At 47.6% G+C, this 21,402-nt stretch overlaps 1 protein-coding gene across 4 annotated transcripts in view; it reads left to right on the top strand.

The window, feature by feature from the left end:
* The window catches only part of LOC134346519 (tenascin-X-like), a 240,216-nt gene that overhangs the window by 132,316 nt on the left and 86,498 nt on the right, over positions 1–21,402 (top strand). For all 4 annotated transcript variants that reach the window (XM_063047926.1, XM_063047923.1, XM_063047925.1 and 1 more), the window contains 5 exons: positions 1,563–1,970; positions 7,856–8,137; positions 10,151–10,432; positions 15,428–15,709; positions 18,290–18,580. In XM_063047926.1, the coding sequence (XP_062903996.1) occupies positions 1,563–1,970; positions 7,856–8,137; positions 10,151–10,432; positions 15,428–15,709; positions 18,290–18,580 (1,545 nt within the window). The remainder of the gene's footprint in view (positions 1–1,562; positions 1,971–7,855; positions 8,138–10,150; positions 10,433–15,427; positions 15,710–18,289; positions 18,581–21,402) is intronic.

Genomic DNA, 21,402 nt, shown 5'->3' with positions numbered 1-21,402 from the left:
TTATCCACATTAAATTGCATCTGCCATGAGTTTGCCCACTCACCCAACCTATCCAAGTCACCCTGCATCCTCTTAGCATCCTCCTCACTGCTAACACTGCCACCCAGCTTCGTGTCATCCGCAAACTTGGAGATGCTGCATTTAATTCCCTCATCCAAGTCATTAATATATATTGTAAACAACTGGGGTCCCAGCACTGAGCCTTGCGGTACCCCACTAGTCACCGCCTGCCATTCTGAAAAGGTCCCGTTTATTCCCACTCTTTGCTTCCTGTCTGCTAACCAATTCTCCACCCACACCAATACCTTACCCCCAATACCATGTGCTTTAAGTTTGCACACTAATCTCCTGTGTGGGACCTTGTCAAAAGCCTTTTGAAAATCCAAATATACCACATCCACTGGTTCTCCCCTATCCACTCTACTAGTTACATCCTCAAAAAATTCTATGAGATTCGTCAGACATGATTTTCCTTTCACAAATCCATGCTGACTTTGTCCGATCATTTCACCGCTTTCCAAATGTGCTGTTATCACATCCTTGATAACTGACTCCAGCAGTTTCCCCACCACCGACGTTAGGCTAACCGGCCTATAATTCCCCGGTTTCTCTCTCCCTCCTTTTTGAAAAAGTGGGGTTACATTAGCCACCCTCCAATCCTCAGGAACTAGTCCAGGATCTAACGAGTTTTGAAAAATTATCACTAATGCATCCACTATTTCTTGGGCCACTTCCTTAAGCACTCTGGGATGCAGACCATCTGGCCCTGGGGATTTATCTGCCTTCAATCCCTTCAATTTACCTAACACCACTTCCCTACTAACATGTATTTCGCTCAGTTCCTCCATCTCACTGGACCCTCTGTCCCTTACTATTTCTGGAAGATTATTTATGTCCTCCTTTAGTTCGACACTGACTGCCAACTTCTACAGCATCACTGATCCAAACTCTGCCATTCCTTTGGATTCATCAGCTGCATGCAGAGGGGGAGACTGCTGCATGGGCAACAGCTTTCTCTCCATATCGTACTTCCCTGGCTTGTCCAACCAACAGGGTGCCTGTTTCACATCAGTATTGCCAAGCTTTATGGAAAATAACTCCATCCATCCGCGTGCATCGATTCTGCACTCTCTCTGACTGCTATCAAATCCCGTGAGATAATAATAATAATAATACTTTTCATCCATGATCTACTTCAAAGTATTTTTACAATGGGATAAAGTGCAAACATGAAAATAAAAGGCAAGAAGATGTTAGCTAAAAGGAAGGTTAAATAAACAGGTTTAAAGCAGCAACTAAGTTTCTAAATTCCACAGTTTAGGAGCTGGTTCAAAAAAAGTGACCTGCCACTTTTCTATTGATGAGAATTTTTTTTAATTTATGAGATTGGCAGAAGAAGACTTGAGAGCTCGAGCAGGATTATGAAACGAAAACGATTCTCTGATCCCACAGGGTGGTCTCTGACGGGTTTAGCCGCCTTCTCATGAACTACTCTTTGTTATTTAGTAGGTGGATATTAACAGAAGGTCTATCCTTTGTCTCTACTTTGTATCCTCCCTCAGTACGGGGCTTGGACTCTGGGCCAGTGACCGCCAACAAGGAGACAGAGGACCTTCAGACCATGCCGGCAGGTGTTCGGGAGGAGGGCATTGAGGAGCAGGAGCAGGAGGAGGAGGAGGACGAGGACGTGGATGAGGAGGAGATAGCCCAGGAGGAGCTGGAAGGGGAGGTGACCACTCCCTCCACAGCAGGAATACCGGAGAGTACGTTGCGCCCCAATGCCTCCTCTGAAAACCAGACCCCCTGGTGGACCCCAATGCCCTTTAAGGATTCGCTCGTCACCTCTCAGAGCCTCAGCACATCCGGCTTGTTTGAAGCTCATCGGCCTCCAGCAACACCTAACCCTGGTGTAGACTATAATGCGATGTTGCAGACTGCAACTGATGACACCCTCTTAGTTCCACCTGCAGGTAAACCAATACAAGTAGGACTCACCGAGTAAATTCCCTCCCGCTTCTCCAAACCTTCTGCAGGAAGCTAATCAGTGGGCACTGACCGTGGATGGACCGCCATCAGTGCCCTCCTCTCTACATTCTTCACAGGTTTTTGAGGATTTTCCTGTCATATGAATCTTTTATTTTCAGGCCAATCGCTTCAGGACTTTTTGCAAAGTTGTAGAGTTTTGAATAATTTGTCTTCCCTCCCCTAATTCAGCCTCTGGAGGGATATTCAGCATCCGGTTTGATCGGAGACGTGGCTGTCACCTCGCTGAAGGAGAATGGCCAACATCCTGGTACACCTCTCTCTGTCATCCCCTGCCACCGTGCGGCTCGCAGAGAGTAGTTAACAGGCAGGCTGAAAATCGGGGAGGGGGTACCACAGGCTGGACAGAGAGGATGGAGTGTGGATGAGGGTACAAGTTGCTGGCTTGTCATACTCGTCCACACCCAGCGAGCGAATCACTTCTGCCCACATTTGGCTCATCGTCCTCCGCGCCTCTCCTGTCCACATACTTATCCAGATATCTTTTAAATGCCTCTGATGTGTCCAGCTCAGCCACTATTCCTGCCAGCCCAATACAAATAAGCACCACTCTTTCAGTCAGAATCAGAATCAGGTTTAATATCACTGGCATACGTCGTGAAATTTGTTGTTTGTGACAGCAGTACATTGCAATGCATAATAATTTTTTTAAATGTGTAAATTACAATAAGAAATATATTTTTAAAAATTAAATATGTAGTGCATAAAGCGAGCAAAAATAGTGAGGGAGTGTTCATGAGTTCATTGTCCATTCAGAAATCTGATGGCAGAGGGGAAGAAGCTCTTCCTGAAACATTGAGTGTGTGCCTTCAGGCTCCTGTACCTCCTCCTCGATAGTAGCAGTGAGTTTGAAGAATCTGCTTCTGATGTCCCCTTTAAATTCCCCCGCCTTTGATCTTAAACTTGTGCCCCTTCCCTGGGGAAAAGACAATGTGATGTGTCTCTTTGCTTTCCAAAGGGCTTTCAACTCCCAGTAACTGGGGTTAAATTCCTCGCTGCAACTCATCAATATCCTACTTGAGACTCGCAACGCCAGTTTTCTGATCACCTGCGTCCAGGGGGCGGCCACTCAGACAGCCAGCCCCCATAACCTTCATCAAGATAAATGTAAGACATTTGCTGCTGAAGCAGAACAGGGGTTGTGGGCAGATATGCTGTGGCTTTCCCGGTTGGTCATCCCCCCCCCCAACTTACAACAGGGGAACAACCACAGGGGTACTCTGCACCTGCTGACCATTTCCTTTCCTTCTCCTGACAGTCACCCAGGTATTTGTCTCCTGCATCTTAGGGGTGACTACCTCCCCATAACTCCTGTCTGTCACTTCCTCAGTCTTCCTGATGAGCCAAAGGTATAGACCAGTGAGTCTCACGTCAGTGCTAGGGAAGACACTGGAGAGGATTCTTAGGGGTAGGACTTATGAGCATTTGGAAATCCATGGCCTGATTAGGATGAGACAGCATGGCTTGGCGTGGGGCAAGTTGTGTCTTACCAATGAGATTGAGGTACTTGACAAGGTGATGGGAGAGATTGATGAGGGTAGGGCAGTGGATGTTGTCTACATGGGTTTTAGTGAGCATTTGACAAAGTGCTTCGTGGAAGGTTCATCCAGAAGATTTGGATGCATGGGGTGTGCAGGCAAATTGGCTGCTTGGATTCAGAACTGGCTTCCACATAGAAGACAGAGAGTGGTGGTTGAAGGGACTTATTCAAACTGGAGGTCTGTAATTAGTGATGTTCCACAGGGATCTGTGTTGGGACCTCTGCTGATTGTGATGTATATAAATGACCTGGATGAAAATGTAGATGGGTGTGTTTGTAAGTTTGCGGGTGATACCAAGATTGGTGGAGTTGTGCATTGTGTTGAAGACTGGCAAAGAATACAGCACAATATAGATCAGTTGCAGATATGGGCTGAGAAATGGCAGATAGAGTTTAACCCAGATAAACGTGAGCTGTTGCAGGAGATTTCGGAAAGGGTGCGGAAAAGTTTTACCAGGATACTGTATGGATTCGAGGTCATGTGCTATAATGAGGTAATTTTCTCTGGAACAATGGAAGCTGAAGTGAGATCCGATAAAGATTTATTCGATTATGAGAGGCATAGATAGAGTAGCCAAACAGTATTTTTCCCAGGGTTGAAACGTCTAATACCAGGGGCATGCATTTAGGATGGGAGGGAGTGAATCAAAGGAGATGTAAGGGGCAATAATAGACTGAGTTATAGGGAAAGGTTTGAATAGGTTTGGACTTTATTCCCTGCAGAGTAGGAGAATGAGGGGAGATTCAGTAGAGATATACACAATTATGAGAGATATAGAGAGGGTAAATACAAGCAGGTTGGCCGGGGCTACAACTAGAGGTCATGGGTTAAGGGTGAAAGGTGAAATGTTTAAGGGGAACCTTTTCACAGAGGGTGGTGAGAGTGTGGAATAAGCAAGTGGTAGATGTGGGTTTAACTTCAATATTTATGAGCAGTTTGGATAAGGACGTGGATGGGAGGGGTATGAGGGGGATATGGTCCAGGTGCGGCTCAATCAGAGTAGGTAGATTCATAATTCAGCATGGACCAGAAGCTTCTGTGCTGTAGTGTTCCATGACTATTGTGTAGAAAGGCTGGGGTATATGCATGTCACCGTATACAACCCTGAGTTCAGTTTCTTGTGGGCATAATCAATAAATCCAATAACCACAATAGAATCAAAGAAAGACCACATCCAACTGGATGGACAGCAACCAGCGTGCAAGACAACAAACTGTGCAAATACAAATGAAAAGAAAATAATCATCATAAATAAATAAACAATAGAGGGACCGTGAGATGAGAGTCTTTGAAAGTGAGTCTACAGGTTGTGGTAACAGTTCACTGATGGGCCGGGTGAAGATATCCCCACTGATTCGGGAGCCTAATGGTTGAGGAGTAATAACTGTTCCCAAACTCGAAGGTGCGAGTCCTGAGGCTCCTGTATCTCTTTCTTGCTGACGACAGCTGGGTGGTGGAGGTCCCTGCGACAACGCTCTGAGTAGGTGGCGTTTGCCTGGGACAGGGAACCAGAATTTGGGACAGATACTGAGTGGGAATTTCCAGGTTGAGTTGGAAGGCGAATGCAATGTTACCATTTATTTCAAGAGGACCAGAATACAAAAGCAAGGATGCATGGCTGATTGGCAGGAGGCAAAGAGTGGGAATAAAGGGATCCATTTCTGGCTGGCTGCCGGTGACTAGTGGTGTTCCACAGGGGCCTATGTTGGGACTGATTCTTTTACGTTATATGTCAATGATTTGGATGATGGGATTGACGGCTTTGTTGCAAAGTTTGCAGACAATATGAAGATAGGTGGAGCAGCAGGTAGTGTTTAGGGAGTGAGGCTACAGAAGGACTTAGACAGATCAGAAGAATGGGCAAGGAAGTGGCAGATGGAATCTATTGTCGGGAATTGTAGGTTGTGCACTTTGGTAGAAGAAATGAAAGGGTTGACTATTTTCTAAATGGAGAGAAAATACAAAAAAACTAAGGTGCAAAGGGACTTGCGAGTCATTGTGCAGGATTTCCTAAAGGTTAATTTGTAGGTGGAGTCTGTGGTGAGGAAGGTTCAAAGGTCAAATTTACTGCCAGAGGAATGTTTACAATATACATCCCCAGACATCCCACCTCTCCCGGAAGTTCCAGGAGTCTCCCGCATATGAATAGTGGCTCCCTGATGCCCGCAAATTATATACAATATCACGGAAATCAATTTTCTTGAGAGCGAACGAGAGAAAGCAAGAGAGAGCGAGAGCAAACAAGTAAGCGAGAGCGCGCGAGCGACCACGAGAGAGAGAGACAGAGAGCGCGCCATGGCAGAGTGTTCCAAAAAAAATATAAAACATATGTCACCCCAGACTACACTAAAGTGTACCCCTGCCTAATAGGGATCAAAATAATGACAGTGTTGCTCGCTGCACTGTTTGCAACAGTGACTTTTCTATTGCCCACGGTGGGTTAAGACTGTAAAAGACATGTTGAGGTGAGTTTAACAGGTGTCATTTGTTCATTAGCATAGCTAAGGTTATTTAAACTAGCTGGCTGGCTGCTAAGGAGCTACTCTATTGCAGACATCCCACCTCTCCCGGAAGTCTCCTGCAAATTGATGGTGCTACCTCCCTGAAATTAGTTTTTGCAGGGTGGGATGTCTGCATCTCGAAATGCTTTTTCTTCGCAAACATCCACGAAAACAGAGAAGTGCCCCAAAGAATGAACAACAAATAAACGTGAGAACCCCAAAGTCCCCCCCCCCAGCTTTCCCCTCATGTGCGTAAGTGGCAGCGAGCAACAATACCCCCTCCCCCCACCAGCAAGAAAAACGTGCATCGGGTATCATCACCGAGCCCAAGCACGTGTTAAGCAATAGCAAAGACACAGACCAAGGTTACCCCAAAGGCTTCCCATTTCATCCGACATTCGGCAAACCACTGGTTCTCTACGGGAGAGGAAGGTGTCCCCCATTTTCACAGCGAGCGGGAGACATAGCAACAACTCGCTGGTTTACAATGTTAAAAGTCCGTTTCGTCGCTTTTTTCGAGCTCTGCGTCCAAAGATCGCAAAGACCTCGCGTCTTTGGGCCCGCAGCGAAAGATTTTGGTCTTATGGTCTTATGATTCTCTGGCCTCCCCGACGGCATTCAAGTCTCCAGCCGTGACGCTGACCCTCGACCCGCCCGTCACCAGAGCCCTGAGATCTTAGGCTTCCGAACGCAGTCGAAACTCTCAGAGGCCAAACTCTTGGCATGTCGAATAACAGCCAGTCGTGGAACCCCGAGAACGGGTCCCATTCCTGGAAAGAACAAAAGCCTGCGTGTAACTCCAGGTCAGGGTCTTCAAAGGAACCCTGAAAGGGAAACATAAAGATATTAAAGGTAGAAATAGAGCTGTCTCTGAAGATGCAAGCAAAGAAGTCGCTGTTTGGCACCATCGTCCCTCCTGATGTTTGCACTCATTTCAAGAGGATTAGAATATGAAAGCAAGGATGTAACGTTGAGACTTTATAAAGCTCTGGTGAGGCCTCGCTTAGAGTGTTGTAAACAGTTTTGGGCCCCTTATCTCAGAGAAGAAGTGCTGAAACTGGAGAGGGTTCAAAAGAGGTTCATGAAAATGATTCCAGGATTGAATGGCTTGTCATATGAAGAGCGTTTGATGGTTCTGAGCCTGTATTCACTGAATTCAGAAGAATGAGGGTTGACCTCATTGAAATCTATCGAATGGAGATATGTTGAGGATGTTTCCTATGGTGGGCGAGTCTAAGACCAGAGGATACAGCCGCAGAATAGAGGGGTGCCCTTTTAGAACGAAGATGAGGAGGAATCCCTTCAGCCAGAGAGCGGTGAATCTGTGGAATTCTTTGCCACAGGCAGCTGTGGAGTCCGAGTTGTTGTGTATACTTAAGGCAGAGGTTGATAGATTCTTGATTGGTCAAGGCATGAAGGGATATGAAGAGAAGGCAGAAGAGTGGGGCTGAGCGGAAAATTGGATCAGCCATGATGAAATGACGAATAGACTTGATGGGCCAAATGGCCTAATTCTGTTCCTATATCTTATGGTCTTATGTATTTAAAGCAGAGGTTGATAGGTTCTTGATTAGTCAGGGCATGAAAGGTTGCGAGGAGAGGCAGGAGAATGGGGTGGAGCACACTCGATGGGTCGAATGGCCTAATTCTGCTTCCACGTGTTAGGAACGTGTGGGTGATGGGGTCCTGGGTGAGGAGATGGATTTCCTTTGGTTCGGGCTGTGCAGGGATGGGGTTCTCTCGCAAATCACTCTTCTCCCTTGTCTTCAGCCTCGACCGACCAAACTGTTAACTTCAGTAACGTGTTGGCTCGGGAGGTGAAGGACCGGAGCCTCCGACTGTCCTGGAAGGTTGTGGGCGGCGCGTTCGACTCCTTCGTGGTGCGGTACCGGGAGACGGCGGGATCGGCACAGTGGCTGGAGCGCCAGATTCAAGGTCACTATCGCTCCGTGCTGCTGAAGGGCCTGAAGGCTGGCACGGAGTACTCACTCCAGCTATACGGAGTGCGCAAGGGGCAGCGCACGGAACCCTACCACCTCCTCGTCACCACAGGTACCAGGCCACGCATGGAGCTGGGAGGGTATTTTCGTGGAGGCTGTCACCATGCTCGAAGACCAACTTCGGATGGTTACACAGCCAGTCCACCTAACCCACCCGCAGTCCCTGTTAGCACAGCCACCCTCTCTATACCCCACCCGCAGTCCCTGTTAGAACACCCACCCTCGCTCTACCCCACCCTCAGTCCCTGCTCGACCCCACTGGCTGTCCCTACTAGCACACCTGCCCTCACTCTAACCCATCTAATGTCCCCATCTGCTGGTAAGAATGGAATTAGGGGAGCCAGAAGGAGCCATGAGAAGGCCTTGGTGGGCAGGATTAAGGAAAACTCCAAGGCATTCTACATGTATGTGAAGAGCAAGAGGATAAGACGTAAGAGAATAGGACCAATTAGGTGCGATAGTGGAAACTTGTGCATGGAGTCAGAGGAGGTGGCTGAGGTACTTAACGAATACTTTGCTTCAGTATTCACCAGGAAAAAAGACCTTGGCAATTATGGGGATGACTTACAGCAGACTGAAACACTTGAGCATATAGACGTTAAGAATGTGCTGGAGCTTTTGAAAAGCATTAAGTTAGATAAGTCACCGGGACCAGATGAGATATACCCCAGGCTACTGTGGGAAGCGAGGGAGAAGATTGCTGAGCCTCTGGTGATGATCTTTGTGTCATCAATAGGGACAAGAGAAGTTCTGGAGGATTGAAGGGTTGCAAATGTTGTTCCCTTGTTCAAGAAAAGGAGTAGAGATAACCCAGGAAATTTAGACCAGTGAATATGACTTCAGTGGTGGACTAGTTGTTGGATGTAGTGTATATGGATTTCAGTAAGGCATTTGATAAGGTTCCCCATGCCAGGCTCCTTCAGAAAGTAAGGAGGCATGGGATCCAAGGAGACCTTGCTTTGTGGATCCAGAATTGGCTTGCCCACAGAAGGCAAAGGATGGTTATAGATGGTTTGTCTTCTGCATGGAGGTCATTGACCACAGGAATCTGTTCTGGGACCCCTCCTCTTTGTGATTTTTATAAGTGACCTGGATGAAGAATTGAAGGGTGGGTTAGTAGGTTTGCTGATGACACAAAGGTTGGGGGTGTTGTGGATAGTCTGGAGGGTTGTCAGAGGTTACAGTGGGACATCGATAGAATGCAGAACTGGGCTGAGAGGTGGCAGTTGGAGTTCAACTCAGATAAGAGTGAAGTGGTTCATTTCCATACGTCAAATTTGAAGACAGAATGTAATATTAATAGTAAGACTCTTGGCAGTGTGGAGGAACTGAGAGATTTTGGGGTCTGTGTTGATAGGGTACTCAAAGCTGCTGCACTGGTTGACAGTTGTTAAGGCGTATAGTGTGTTGGTCTTCATCAACCATGTGATTGAGTTCAAGAGCCATGAGGTAATGTTACAGCTATATCAGACCTTGGTCAGACTCCACTTAGAGTACTGTGTTCAGTTCTGGTCTCCTCACTACAGGAAGGATGCAGATACTATAGAGAGAGTGCAGAGGAGACTTACAAAGATGTCGCCTGGACTGGAAAATATACATGAGAATAAGTTGAGTGAACTTGGCCTTTTCTCCTTGGAGCGACAGAGGACCCGATAGAGGTGTATAAGATTATGAGAGGTATTGATCGTGTGGATAGCCAGAGGCTTTTTCCCAGGGCTGAAAGGCTAACACAAGCGGGCATAGTTTTAAGGTGCTTGGAAATAGATACAGAGGGGATGTCAGGGGTAAGTTTTTCACACAGAGAGTGGTAGGTGTGTGGAATATTCTGCCAGCAGTGGTGGTGGAAGCGGATTCAGTAAGGGCTTTTAAGAGCCTCAGACAGGTACATGGAGCTTAAAAAAATAGAGACTATGCGTTAGGGAAATTCTAGGCAGTTTTTAGAGTAGGTTACGTGGTCGGCACAACATTGTGGGCCGAAGGGCCTATAATGTGCTGTAGATTTCTATGTTCTATGTTCTTCCGGTGACCTTCAAAGTGCTTTAATCTTACCTTCTTTCCCTTCAAGTTTCCACGGAGAAGATCAAGACAGGGACAGTGGGCAAACTGGACACATTTGTTGTTTCGAACATCACGGAAGTCTCCTTCTTACTCACCTGGACCACAGAGGCGCAGTTTGACTCCTTCCTTATCCACTACAGAGCCGAGGGATCCAGGGACGTGCGGAAGGTCAGAGTGGCCGGTGAACTCCGATCTTCAATCATCACTGGTCTCCAGCCAAGCACCAAGTACACCCTTCAGCTCTATGGTGTCTCCTCTGGTCAGCGAACAAAGCCGATCACCACCACAGGTAACTGGACAGCTTTGGGGGGACTGCTTTGTCAAGCACCTCTGCTCCAACGGCCAAAGACAGAGTTTCCCGTTGGCCAGCCATTTTAATTCCTATCCCAATTCCACTTTGGAGTATTGGTCCATGATGAGGTCACTCTCAGTCTGGAGGAACAACACCTCATATTCCACCTAAGTACCCTTCAACCTGATGGCATGAACATCGATTTTTATCTTCCTGTAAATTTTTCCCATTCCCTTTCCCTTTTCTTCTATTCCCCTATCTTCTTCTCCTCACCTGCCTTTCACACTCCCCCCCCACCCCCCACCACTCCCCCGGTGCTTATTCTCCTTTCCTTTCTCCTATGGTCCTTCCCTTTCTCCCATGGTCCTTCCCTTTCTCCCATGCTCCATTCTCCCTTCCTATCAGATTCCTTCTTAGAGTAGATTATGAGGCCGCTCAGTCCTCGTTTATTGTCATTTAGAAATGCATGCATGAATTAAGAAATGATACAATGTTCCTCCAGAGTGATATCACAAAAAAAACAGAACAAACGAAAGACTAACACTGACAAGACCACATAATTTTATAATACAGTTACAGTAGTGCAAAGCAATACTAGAATTTGATGACGAGCAGACCATGGGAACGGTAAAAAAAGTCTCAAAGTTCCGATCGACTCCCGATAGTCCCCGATAGCAGGCAGCAGAAGGGAGAAACTCTCTCTACCATAAACCTCCAGGCACCGACAACTGTTGATGCATTGGAAGCACCCGACCACAGCTGACTCTGAGTCCGTCCGAAAACTTTGAGCCTCTGACCAGCCCTTTGACACCGAGCACCGAGCACCATCTCTGCCGAACACTTCCACCCCCGTCCCGGCCGTCGAGCAACAAGCAAAGCCGAGGATTCGGGGCCTTCCCCTCCGGAGATTCCGGATCACACAGTAACAGCGGCAGCGAAAAAGGCACCTCAGAAGTTTCTCCAGATGTTCCTCTGTTCTCTCACGTCTGTCTTCATCAAATCAGGATTGTGCATGGCACCCTACTTGACAGATTACAGATATCATTCACCAGAGTGGCCGCGCAAGCTGTGATGTGCCGCCAGCTTCTCCTCCTCCTTCTCCAGCCCTTTACATTTCCACCCACCTGATTTCACCTATCACCTTCTAGCTCGTCCTCGTCCTCCTCCTCCTCCCCCATCCTTTTCCTGCTGGTGTCTCACCCTTCGTTGTTTTGTCCCGGCCCGAAAAGTTGTCTATTTATTCATTTCCATAGATGCTGCCTGATTTACTGAATTCCTCCAGCATCTTGTGTGCATTACAACGGTGACTTACAGCAGCCTCCAGCATCTAGGATAGAACATTGCTGTGTGTCCCCCTTTTATAGACAATAGGTGCAGGAGTAGGCCATTCGGCCCTTCAAGCCAGCACTGTCATTCACTGTGATCATGGCTGATCATCCACAATCAGTACCCTTTTTCCTGCCTTCTTCCCATATCCCTTGACTCCACTATCATTAAGAGCTCTATCTAACTCTTTCTAGAAAGCATCCAGAGAATTGGCCTCCTCTGCTTTCTGAGGCAGAGCATTCCACAGAACCACAACGCTCTGTGTGAAAAGGTTTCTCCTCAACTCCATTCTAAATGGCCTACTCCTTATTCTTAAAGTGTGGCCTCTGGTTCTGGACTCCCCCAACATCGGGAACATGTTTTCTGTCTCTAGCATGTCCAATCCCTTAATAACCTCATATGTTTCAATCAGATCCCCTCTCATCCTTCTAAATTCCAGTGTATACAAGCCCAGTCGCTCCAATCTTTCAACATATGACAGTCCCACCATCCCGGGAATTAACCATGTAAACCTACACTGCACTCCCTCAATAGCAAGAATTTCATTCCTCAAATTTGGATACCAAAACTCCACACAATACTCCAGGTGTGGTCTCACTAGGGCCCTGTACAACTGCAGAAGGACCTCTTTGCTCCTATACACAACTCCCCTTTTCCCTGCCTGCAGCTCTGCGATCCCCTTATAGCGGCAAGTAACTTCTCCCTCAATGTCAACAAGACAAAGGAGATGGTTATCCACTTTGGGAGAACTGGGACCATTCACACCCCTCTCTACAGTGATGGCATAGCGGAGGAAACTGTGACCAGTTTCAAACTCCCAGGAGTGCACAACCTCTCATGGTCCCAGAATGTACTCGACACAATCAGGAAAACGATCAACGCCTCTGCTTTTTGAAGAGGCTGAAGAGAGCTGGACCACGCGTGTCGTCATTCTTCAGACGTGCAGTAGAGAGCATCCTGACAAGCTGAGTTGCTGCCTGGTCCACAAACTAAACTGTGGCAGACAGTGGGTGGTCAAAACTGCCCAGTGCATCACTGGCACCATCCCACCCACCATCAAGGGCACATACAGAGAAAGGTGCTGGAAAAGAGCCAGTTATAACGTGAAAGATCCCACTCACCCTGCTCTTGGACTGTTTGTCCAACTCCCACCAGGGAGGAGGCTACGTAGCATTCATGCCAGGACCACCAGACTCAAAAACAGTGACCTTCCCCAAGCAGTAAGGCTGATCAACACCTCCACCCACTAACCCACCCCTCCACATCCCTAACCACCACTGCTTTATCATTTCCTGTCAGAGTCACCTTCTGTACAGACGCTCCTATCTAGTGTCACTTTATGGGCAAGCGCTCAATCTATATATATATATATATTTATTGGTTTTTATTGTGTTCTTTATCTTATTGTGTTTTTTTTGTGTTGCATTGGATCTGGAGTAACAATTATTTTGTTCTCCTTTACACTTGCGTTCTGGAGATGGCATTAAACAAGCTTGCATCTTGAATCAATCCCTTCAGGGACAGTATTTGTTTTGGACTGTGACTGAGCCTGAAAATGTTTCCTTGTGTGGCAGCTGGTGTCTCGGCCAGTACTAAGTCAGCACCCTTTCGCAATTGGCCAGGCCTACCATTATTGGACGGGTTCCCTCCCCAGTTTAAATGGGGATTTCTGTACCCTGCATAACGTCGCTGGAGTCATCACGTGCCTTCCCACATTATTTTCTTGGGCCCACACAAACTGAGTTTTGGGCCGGTTGTGAGCTGAACACCCACTTGTCCCGATGCACACAGTGAGCACTCCAGCACTGGCGAGTGTGATAGAGCAAAGCAATCTGGGACTTGGACAGATTGGGAGAACAGGCAAAGCAGAGACAGATGGAATACAGTGTAGAGAAATGCAGTATCATGCACTTTGGCAGAAGGAATAAAGGCATGGACTATTTTTATAAATGGGGAGAAAATTCAAAAATAGGAGGTGCAAAGGGACTTGGGAGTCCTGGTGAAGGATTCACTGAAGGTTGAGTTGGTGGAGCATAAGGTAAATGCAATGTTAGCATTCATTTCGAGAGGACTAGAATATTAAAGCAAGGATATAGTGTTGACACTTCATAAGGCATTAGTCAGACCACACTTGGAGTATTGTGAGCAGATTTGAGCCCCATATCAATGAAAGTGTGTGCTGGCTTTGAAGAGGGTCTAAAGGACATTTAGAATGATGTTGGGAATGAATGGGTTAATGTATGAGGAACGGGATGGACCTATGCTCGCTGTTATGAACCAGCAGCAACAGATATGAAACTGAGACAGGGTTATAAACAAACCACGAGATTTATTAACCTCTGCTTAAAACATTGAAAAATGAAAATAAACAAATGACTAACTTAACCGGAAGTTAACAGTTAGGCGACTAAATCGAACAAAGAGTCAAACTTATAATAACGAGTCCTCATCCAAGCACAGAAATAAAATGGTAAATTCAAAAGTCCATGTAATTTTTGCAGTCATTAAGGAGGGACTTCCCCGAAACAGCGATTCCTTCGAAGTAATGACGAATCTGCCGATCACAGCCGAGAGATGCCCTGTCCGAAGGAATCACAAAGGAATACAGGAACTGGCCTTTTGACCGGAGGGTGGTCACTGCACAAACCTTCCCGACCTTGCAGGGGTTTTACTCACACGTGCAAGCCACAATTCCCTAACGAATTCAAAAAGGTCAATCGTTCCCAAGACGCTGAATGACACTAACTTTACCCAATCCTTTGCTCGGATAACTCTGGTAATGTCCTCACTCTCTGATACTGGACTGTGAGGCAAAAATAAACGTGCAACAAACAAAACCGGTGATGTCCCCAAACATCTGACCGGCAACAACAACGTTGCACAAAAATAAAAATGAGAACTGCGTCACAATGGCGGGCCGTTTGGAAGATACCATCACCACGCTACCATGAGACAATTACATCATGCCCATCACAAGATAATGACATAATGCTCACAAGATAATTACATCAAGCTCACAAGATAATTATATCCTGCTCACGGGATATGTAACATCGCTGTTGGGGGTGTTGGAATCTCATTGAGTATGAGATTCCCCCCCACCCCATCAAATATTGAAAGGTCAAGAAAGAACGGACATGGAGAGATGTTTTCAATAGTGGGGGAGTCGAGGACCAGAGGGCACAGCCTCAGAATAGAGGGACATCCATTTAGATTAGAGATGAAGAATTTCTTTAGCAGGGTATGGTGAATCAGTGGAATTCATTGTCACAGACAGCTGAAGAGTCCTGGTCATTGGGATTATTTAACGCAGAAGATGATAGGTTCTTGATTAGTCAGGGCACCAAAGGTTACGAGGAGAAGGCAGGACACTGGTTGAGAGGGAAAATAAATCAGCCACGATGGAATAGAGGATCACACTGGATGGGCTGAATGGTCTAGTTTCACTGTTTACTTATGGTCAGAGCAAGCGTCCTGATTAACTGATAGACGAGGCTTTAGGGATAGTATGACTGATTCCTGCCCCTGCGTCTGCCGTCCTTGTGCGTGGTCCGAGACATGTCTACAAGGCCCAGGTGAGGCAAGAGCTCGGTTCTCCATCCCAAGGGCTTGGTGTATGTTGAGTTGAATTTTCCTCCACCAATCACTCTGGTTTCTACCCTCAAGCTACCACAGACAGAAGCACCTTGAGACTGGGCAGCCTGTCAACCCCGACCGTCACGTCGAACTCTGTCCGCCTCTCCTGGACCACAGACAGGACCTTTGACACCTTCCTCATCCAGTACAGGGTCCAGGGGTCGCAGGAGACCCGGAACATCACGGTGGCCGGTGGAAAGCGAGTGTACCTCGTCAGGGATCTCCGTCCCTCTACCCGATACATCATCTATGTCTACGGGATCTCAGGGTCTGTGCAGACCCAGCCCCTCACCACCCAGGTCACCACCACAGGTATGTACATGTTTTTTGGAAATTAATTTGAGATGGAATTGATTGAAATATTCAATCAAGCCTATGAAAACCAGAGTCAGTATCCTCATCGCACCCATCAGAAGTGTCCACGTGAAAGGGATTTTAACTCAATGCTCCCCCGAGTGGTTCTGAGGGACAGGTCAGAATGTTGCATGGTGTAGATGTCAGGCAGAACCCTCCGCACCGTCGAGAGCATCTTCGAAGGGTGTTGCCTTTAGAAGGCAGCATCCATCATCAAGTGCCTCACCACCCAGGACAGGCCCTCTTTTCATCTCTACCATCAGGGAGGAGTTACAGGAGCCTGAAGGCACACATTCAACAGCTTCCTCCCCACCCACATCAGATTTATGAATGGACAATGAATCCATGAACCAGAATCAGGTTTAATATCTCCAGGGCATGTTGGCAGCAGTACATTGTAATGAAACTTATAAGTTGCAATGAGAAGCAGATATAAAATTAATTAAGTAGTGCAAAAAGAGAGGGAAAAGTACTGAGGGAGTGTTCATGGGTTCATTGTCCATTCAGAAATCTGATGGCAGAGGGGAAGAAGCTGTTCCTGAGACAGTTGAGTGTGTATCTTCAGGCTCCTGTGATGGAGACGACTGAGTTTGCAACGTTCTGCAGCTTTTTCCAGTCCCATGCAGTGGCCCCTCCTTACCTCACTATTGTCCATACTCTGAAGACAGGGACACAGAGGACTGTGGCTGTGTCAGGGGCAAGGAGGGGTGTGGGAGACGGGGCCGCGGACAGGGAGGGGTGTGGGAGACGGGGCCATGGGCAGGGAGGGCTGTGGGAGACAGAGTCGTGGGCAGTGAGGGGTGTAGGAGAAGGGGCTGTGGACAGGGAGAAGTGTGGGAGAGGGGGCCGTGGACAGGGAGGGGTTGTGGGAGAGGGGGTCGTGGACACGGAGGGGTGTGGGAGATGGGGCCGTGGACAGGGAGGGGTTGTGGGAGAGGGGGTCGTGGACAGGGAGGGGTTGTGGGAGAGGGGGTCGTGGACACGGAGGGGTGTGGGAGATGGGGCCGTGGACAAGGAGGGGTTGTGGGAGAGGGGGTCGTGGACAGGGAGGGGTTGTGGGAGAGGGGGTTGTGGACAGGGAGGGGTTGTGGGAGAGGGGGTTGTGGGCAGGGAGGGGTGTGGGAGACGGGGCCGTGAACAGGGAGGGGTTTGGGAGAGGGGGTCGTGGACACGGAGGGGTGTGGGAGATGGGGCCGTGGACAGGGAGGGGTTGTGGGAGAGGGGGTCGTGGGCAGGGAGGGGTGTGGGAGACGGGGCCGTGTATTCTTTTTTCAGGATCTCCTCACTTTTTCTACCTCTGTCATTGGTGCTAATATGTACCACAACTTCTGGCTACACCCTCTCTTTTCAGGATGTCGTGGACGTGTTCAGAAACATCGCAGGCCCTAACACTTGGGAGGCAAACTACCATCCGTGTTTCTTTTCTGCGTGCACAGAATCGCCTGTCTGTCCCCCTGACTATAAAGTCCCCTATCACTGCTGCCATCCCATTCAGTTCCCTACCCTTCTGAGCTACAGGGCCAGATTCAGTGCCAGAGGCACGGTCACTGTTGCTTTCCCCAGGTAGGTTGTTCCCCTCCCCCAGCAGTACTCAAAATGGAGAACTTATTGTTGAGGGGGCCAGCCATAGGGGTGCTCTCCACTATATGATATTCTCTCTTCCCTCTCCTGATAGTCACCCATTTACCTGACTCCTGTAGCCTTCGGGTGACTACTTCCCTGTAGCTCCTGTCTATCACCGCTTCACTTTCCCTAAAAAACTGAAGGTCACCGAGCTGCAGTTCCAGTTCCCTCACACGGTCTCTAAGGAGCTGCAGCTCGAGGCACCTGGTGTAGATGTGGCTGTTGGGGAGACTGCAAGTCTCCTGGGAATCCCACTTCTGACACCCAGAAGAGAACACCGGCCCTGTAGAAATACCCCCTTTACTGTCAAGAGTCAAATAAGAAAAAGAAATAAGAAATAAACCTACCTACTTACTTGTCTCTGCCTGTTCTCACCAAAGCCTATTGAGCCAAAGCCTTACCACTCGGACTCAGACCACTCAGATGACGACTGCTCCGCTAGACGGTACCTGTCTTTTACGGAGATTGGGATTCTCAAGCTCCGTTCCAGGCTTCTACAGGAATGCTTCTACTGTGTCTGTGCCACTGTCCAATCAAAGACACCCACTGAAAACTGGTTGAGGGGTAATAACTGTTCCTGAATTGGTGGTATGGGTCATGTGTCTAAACAGCCAAGAATGTGATATGCTAGAATCAATTAGACATAATGTTATGGTCTGTGGTCAGACAACCATGGGCTTAGTCAAGCCGAGAAACTCAGAGGACTGTCTTAAGGGCAGAGAACACGGGCCTCAGGCAGCTGAGAGACAACCTGCCAATGATAGAACAATTAAGAGAACTTTTGGCACATTGGCCTTCATATTCGGAGTACTGAGTCCAGGAGTTGGATATTATGTTGAACTTGTATCAGGTGTTAATGAGGACATATTTGAGGCATTGTGTAGGAGTCCTCACACCTCAACCTCTCCATTTCAGCTCGTGAGGACAAAGATGCCCCATCGCTGGTGAGACTGGGCACCCTGTCAACCCCGACCGTCACATCGAACTCTGTCCGCATCTCCTGGACCACAGACAGGACCTTTGACTCCTTCCTCATCCAGTACAGGGTTCAGGGGTCGCAGGAGACCCGGAACATCACGGTGGCTGGCGGGAAGCGAGTGTACCTCATTGGTGGTCTCCGTCCCTCCACCAGATACACCATCCATCTCTACGGGATCTCGGGGAGTTTGCAGACCCAGCCGCTCAGCACCCAGGTCACCACTGCAGGTACTGTGGAGCGGTCCAATCCTCAATGTCCAGTGCTCTCAATGTGAATATGACTTCTTCCTTCCTTCCTTCCTTCCTTCCTTCCTTCCTTCCTTCCTTCCTTCCTTCCTTCCTTCCTTCCTTCCTTCCTTCCTTCCTTCCTTCCTTTCTTTCTCTTTCTTTCTCTCTTTCTTTCTTTCTTTCCTCTATCTATCTCTCTCTAACTCTCTCTATCTCTCTATCTCTCTATCTCTCTCTATCTCTAATTGTCCATTCAAGGACTCACCTGTAGACTTGCGGCTGGCCTCAGACTATTCCTGCATTGGAGAATTTGTGAATTAGTGTAAAGAATCGTCACCAATTAGGTGCCGTTTTTGTAATGTACACCTGGTCTAACTCACTCATTTTTAATGTCCTGAAGCAGTCTTCAGTCGTTTACTTCCTGTGGACTAACAACTCAGACAATGTGTTGGCTTTGGACAATCAACAACTGGGCTGCAGAAGGCAGCATTGTGTAAAAAGAGCTACTTTTTAGCCAGATCCATGTTCAAGGTTTAAAAAGCAGAGCTTCAAGCCAGTTTTCTCTGAGTTGGACAATCCACACCAGGGGTGTGTGAAAACAGTTGCTTTTTAATCAGAGTGGCGGTCGAGATTTCGAAGGCAGTTTTGCAGCAGTTTTTCCGAATTGAGCAGCCAGTCAGCGAGAGGGATTCATCGGAAAGGGCCAATAAGAATAATTCAAGTGCAAGGAAAGAGGCCAATCTTTTGAATGTGCCAGTCTTTAGAGTGGCTTTGGCTCATCAGGCTTGGGTGAAGTAGACTGTCTTGTAAGATGTAGACTGTCGCTCATTTTTATAGATGCACGATAGAAAGCATTCTTCTAGGCTGCATCACAACCTGGTATGGAAGTTGTCCTGTCCAAGACCGGAAGAAGCTGCAGAAGATTGTGAACACGGCGCAGCACATCACACAAACCAATCTTCCGTCCTTGGACTCACTTTACACCACACGCTGTCAGAGTTGTGCTGCCAGGATAATCAAGGACATGGCCCACCCAGGCAACACACTTTTCATCCCTCTTCCCTCCAGGAGAAGGTTCAGAAGCTTGAAGACTCATACGGCCAGATTTGGGAACAGCTTCTTTCCAACTGTGATAAGACTGCTGAACGGATCCTGACCCGGATCTGGGCCGTACCCTCCAAATATCCGGACCTGCCTCTCGGTTTTTTTGCACTACCTTACTTTCCCTTTTCTATTTTCTATTTATGATTTATAATTTAAATTTTTAATATTATTGATTTGTACTCCATGGAGCACAAAGCGCAGAATCAAATATCGTTGTGATGATTGTATGCTCTAGTATCAACTGTTTGGCGACAATAAAGTCTGTCTGTCTCTGTCTCTCTCTCTGTCTCTCTCTCTCTCTGTCTCTCTCTTTCCCCCTCATTCCTCATCAATTAGTGTATAGATGAGTGAGAATGGCTCCAGGTTTTGTACTGTGTGAGAGATCTGGGAAGTCTGGGAGACCAGGTGCACCACGCTGCAGCTCTTGAGAAAACGTATTAAGGAACTGGAACTGCAGGTTGATGACCTTCGACTCACACTGGGAGAATGAGGAGGTGATAGACAGGAGCTACAGGGAGACAGGTAACTGGGTGACTATCAGGAGAAGAAAGGGGAATGCACAGCTGTGGCCATTCCCCTCAATAATAAGTATTTAACTTTAAATAATATTGAGGGGGGTGATCTACCGGGGGAGCCACAGTGACCAGGTCTCTGGCATAGAGTCTGGTGCTGTGGCTCAGAGGAGCAGAGAGGTGAAGAGGACTGCAATGTTGATACGCGATTCCTTAGTCAGAGGAACAGAGACAAGGTTCTGTGGGTGCGATAGAGACATCTGAATGGTATGTTGCCTACCAGGTGCCAAGATCAGGGATGTCTCGGATCATGTCCATAGCAAAGGTGGGCAGCCAAAAGTCTTGGTACGTATTGGCACAAAAGACGCAGGTAGACAAGGTGAGGAGGTCTTGAAGAGAGTTTCTAGGGAGCTAGTAATCTCTAGATTGCTGCCTGTGCCACATGCCAGTGATGGTAAGAATAAGATGATTTGGCAGGTGAATGCGTAGCTGAGGAACTGGCGCAGGGGGCTGGTGTCCAGATTTATGGATCATTGGGATCTCTTCTGGGGAAGGTATGACGAATACAAAAGGAACGGATTACACCTGAACCCGAGAGGGTCCGCTGTCCTAGAGTTGTTCGGGTGGGTATAAATTGGGAACTCGAGTGATAGCGCAAAAGATGAGGTAGTGGGTTTACAAGCCGAGGCAATGTGTAGTGAGGAGAGGCAGATGATGGGGCAAAATTGCAGTCAACAGCATGAGTTGCAATGTAAAAGGCAGACAAAATCAGAAAAGGGGAATACAGGACTGAACGTGTTTTATTTGAATATGTGCAGTATATGGAATAAGGTCGATGAACTCGTAGCACAGTTACAAACTGGCAGGTATGATGTTGTAGGCATCACTGATTCATGGCTGAAAGAAGATCATAGCTGGGAGCTCAAAGTCCAAGGATATACAGTGTATCGAAAGGAGAGGCAGGAAGCCATTGCTCTGTTGGTAAAAAATAAAGTCAAATCATTAAAAGGAGGTGACATAGGGCAGAAGGTGTTGAATTGTTGTGCATAGAGCAAAGGAACTGCAAGGGTAAAAAGACCCTGATGGGAGTTATATACAGACCTCTAAACAGTCGTAAGGATGTGGTCTACAAATTACAACAGGAGATTAAAAATGCTTGCCTATAGGGCAATGTTACAATCTTCACGGAGGATTTCAATATAAGAT

This window comes from Mobula hypostoma, chromosome 5, assembly GCF_963921235.1.
Source record: "Mobula hypostoma chromosome 5, sMobHyp1.1, whole genome shotgun sequence".
Taxonomy (NCBI): domain Eukaryota; kingdom Metazoa; phylum Chordata; class Chondrichthyes; order Myliobatiformes; family Myliobatidae; genus Mobula; species Mobula hypostoma.
This window is presented reverse-complemented; position numbering and strand designations above follow the sequence as displayed.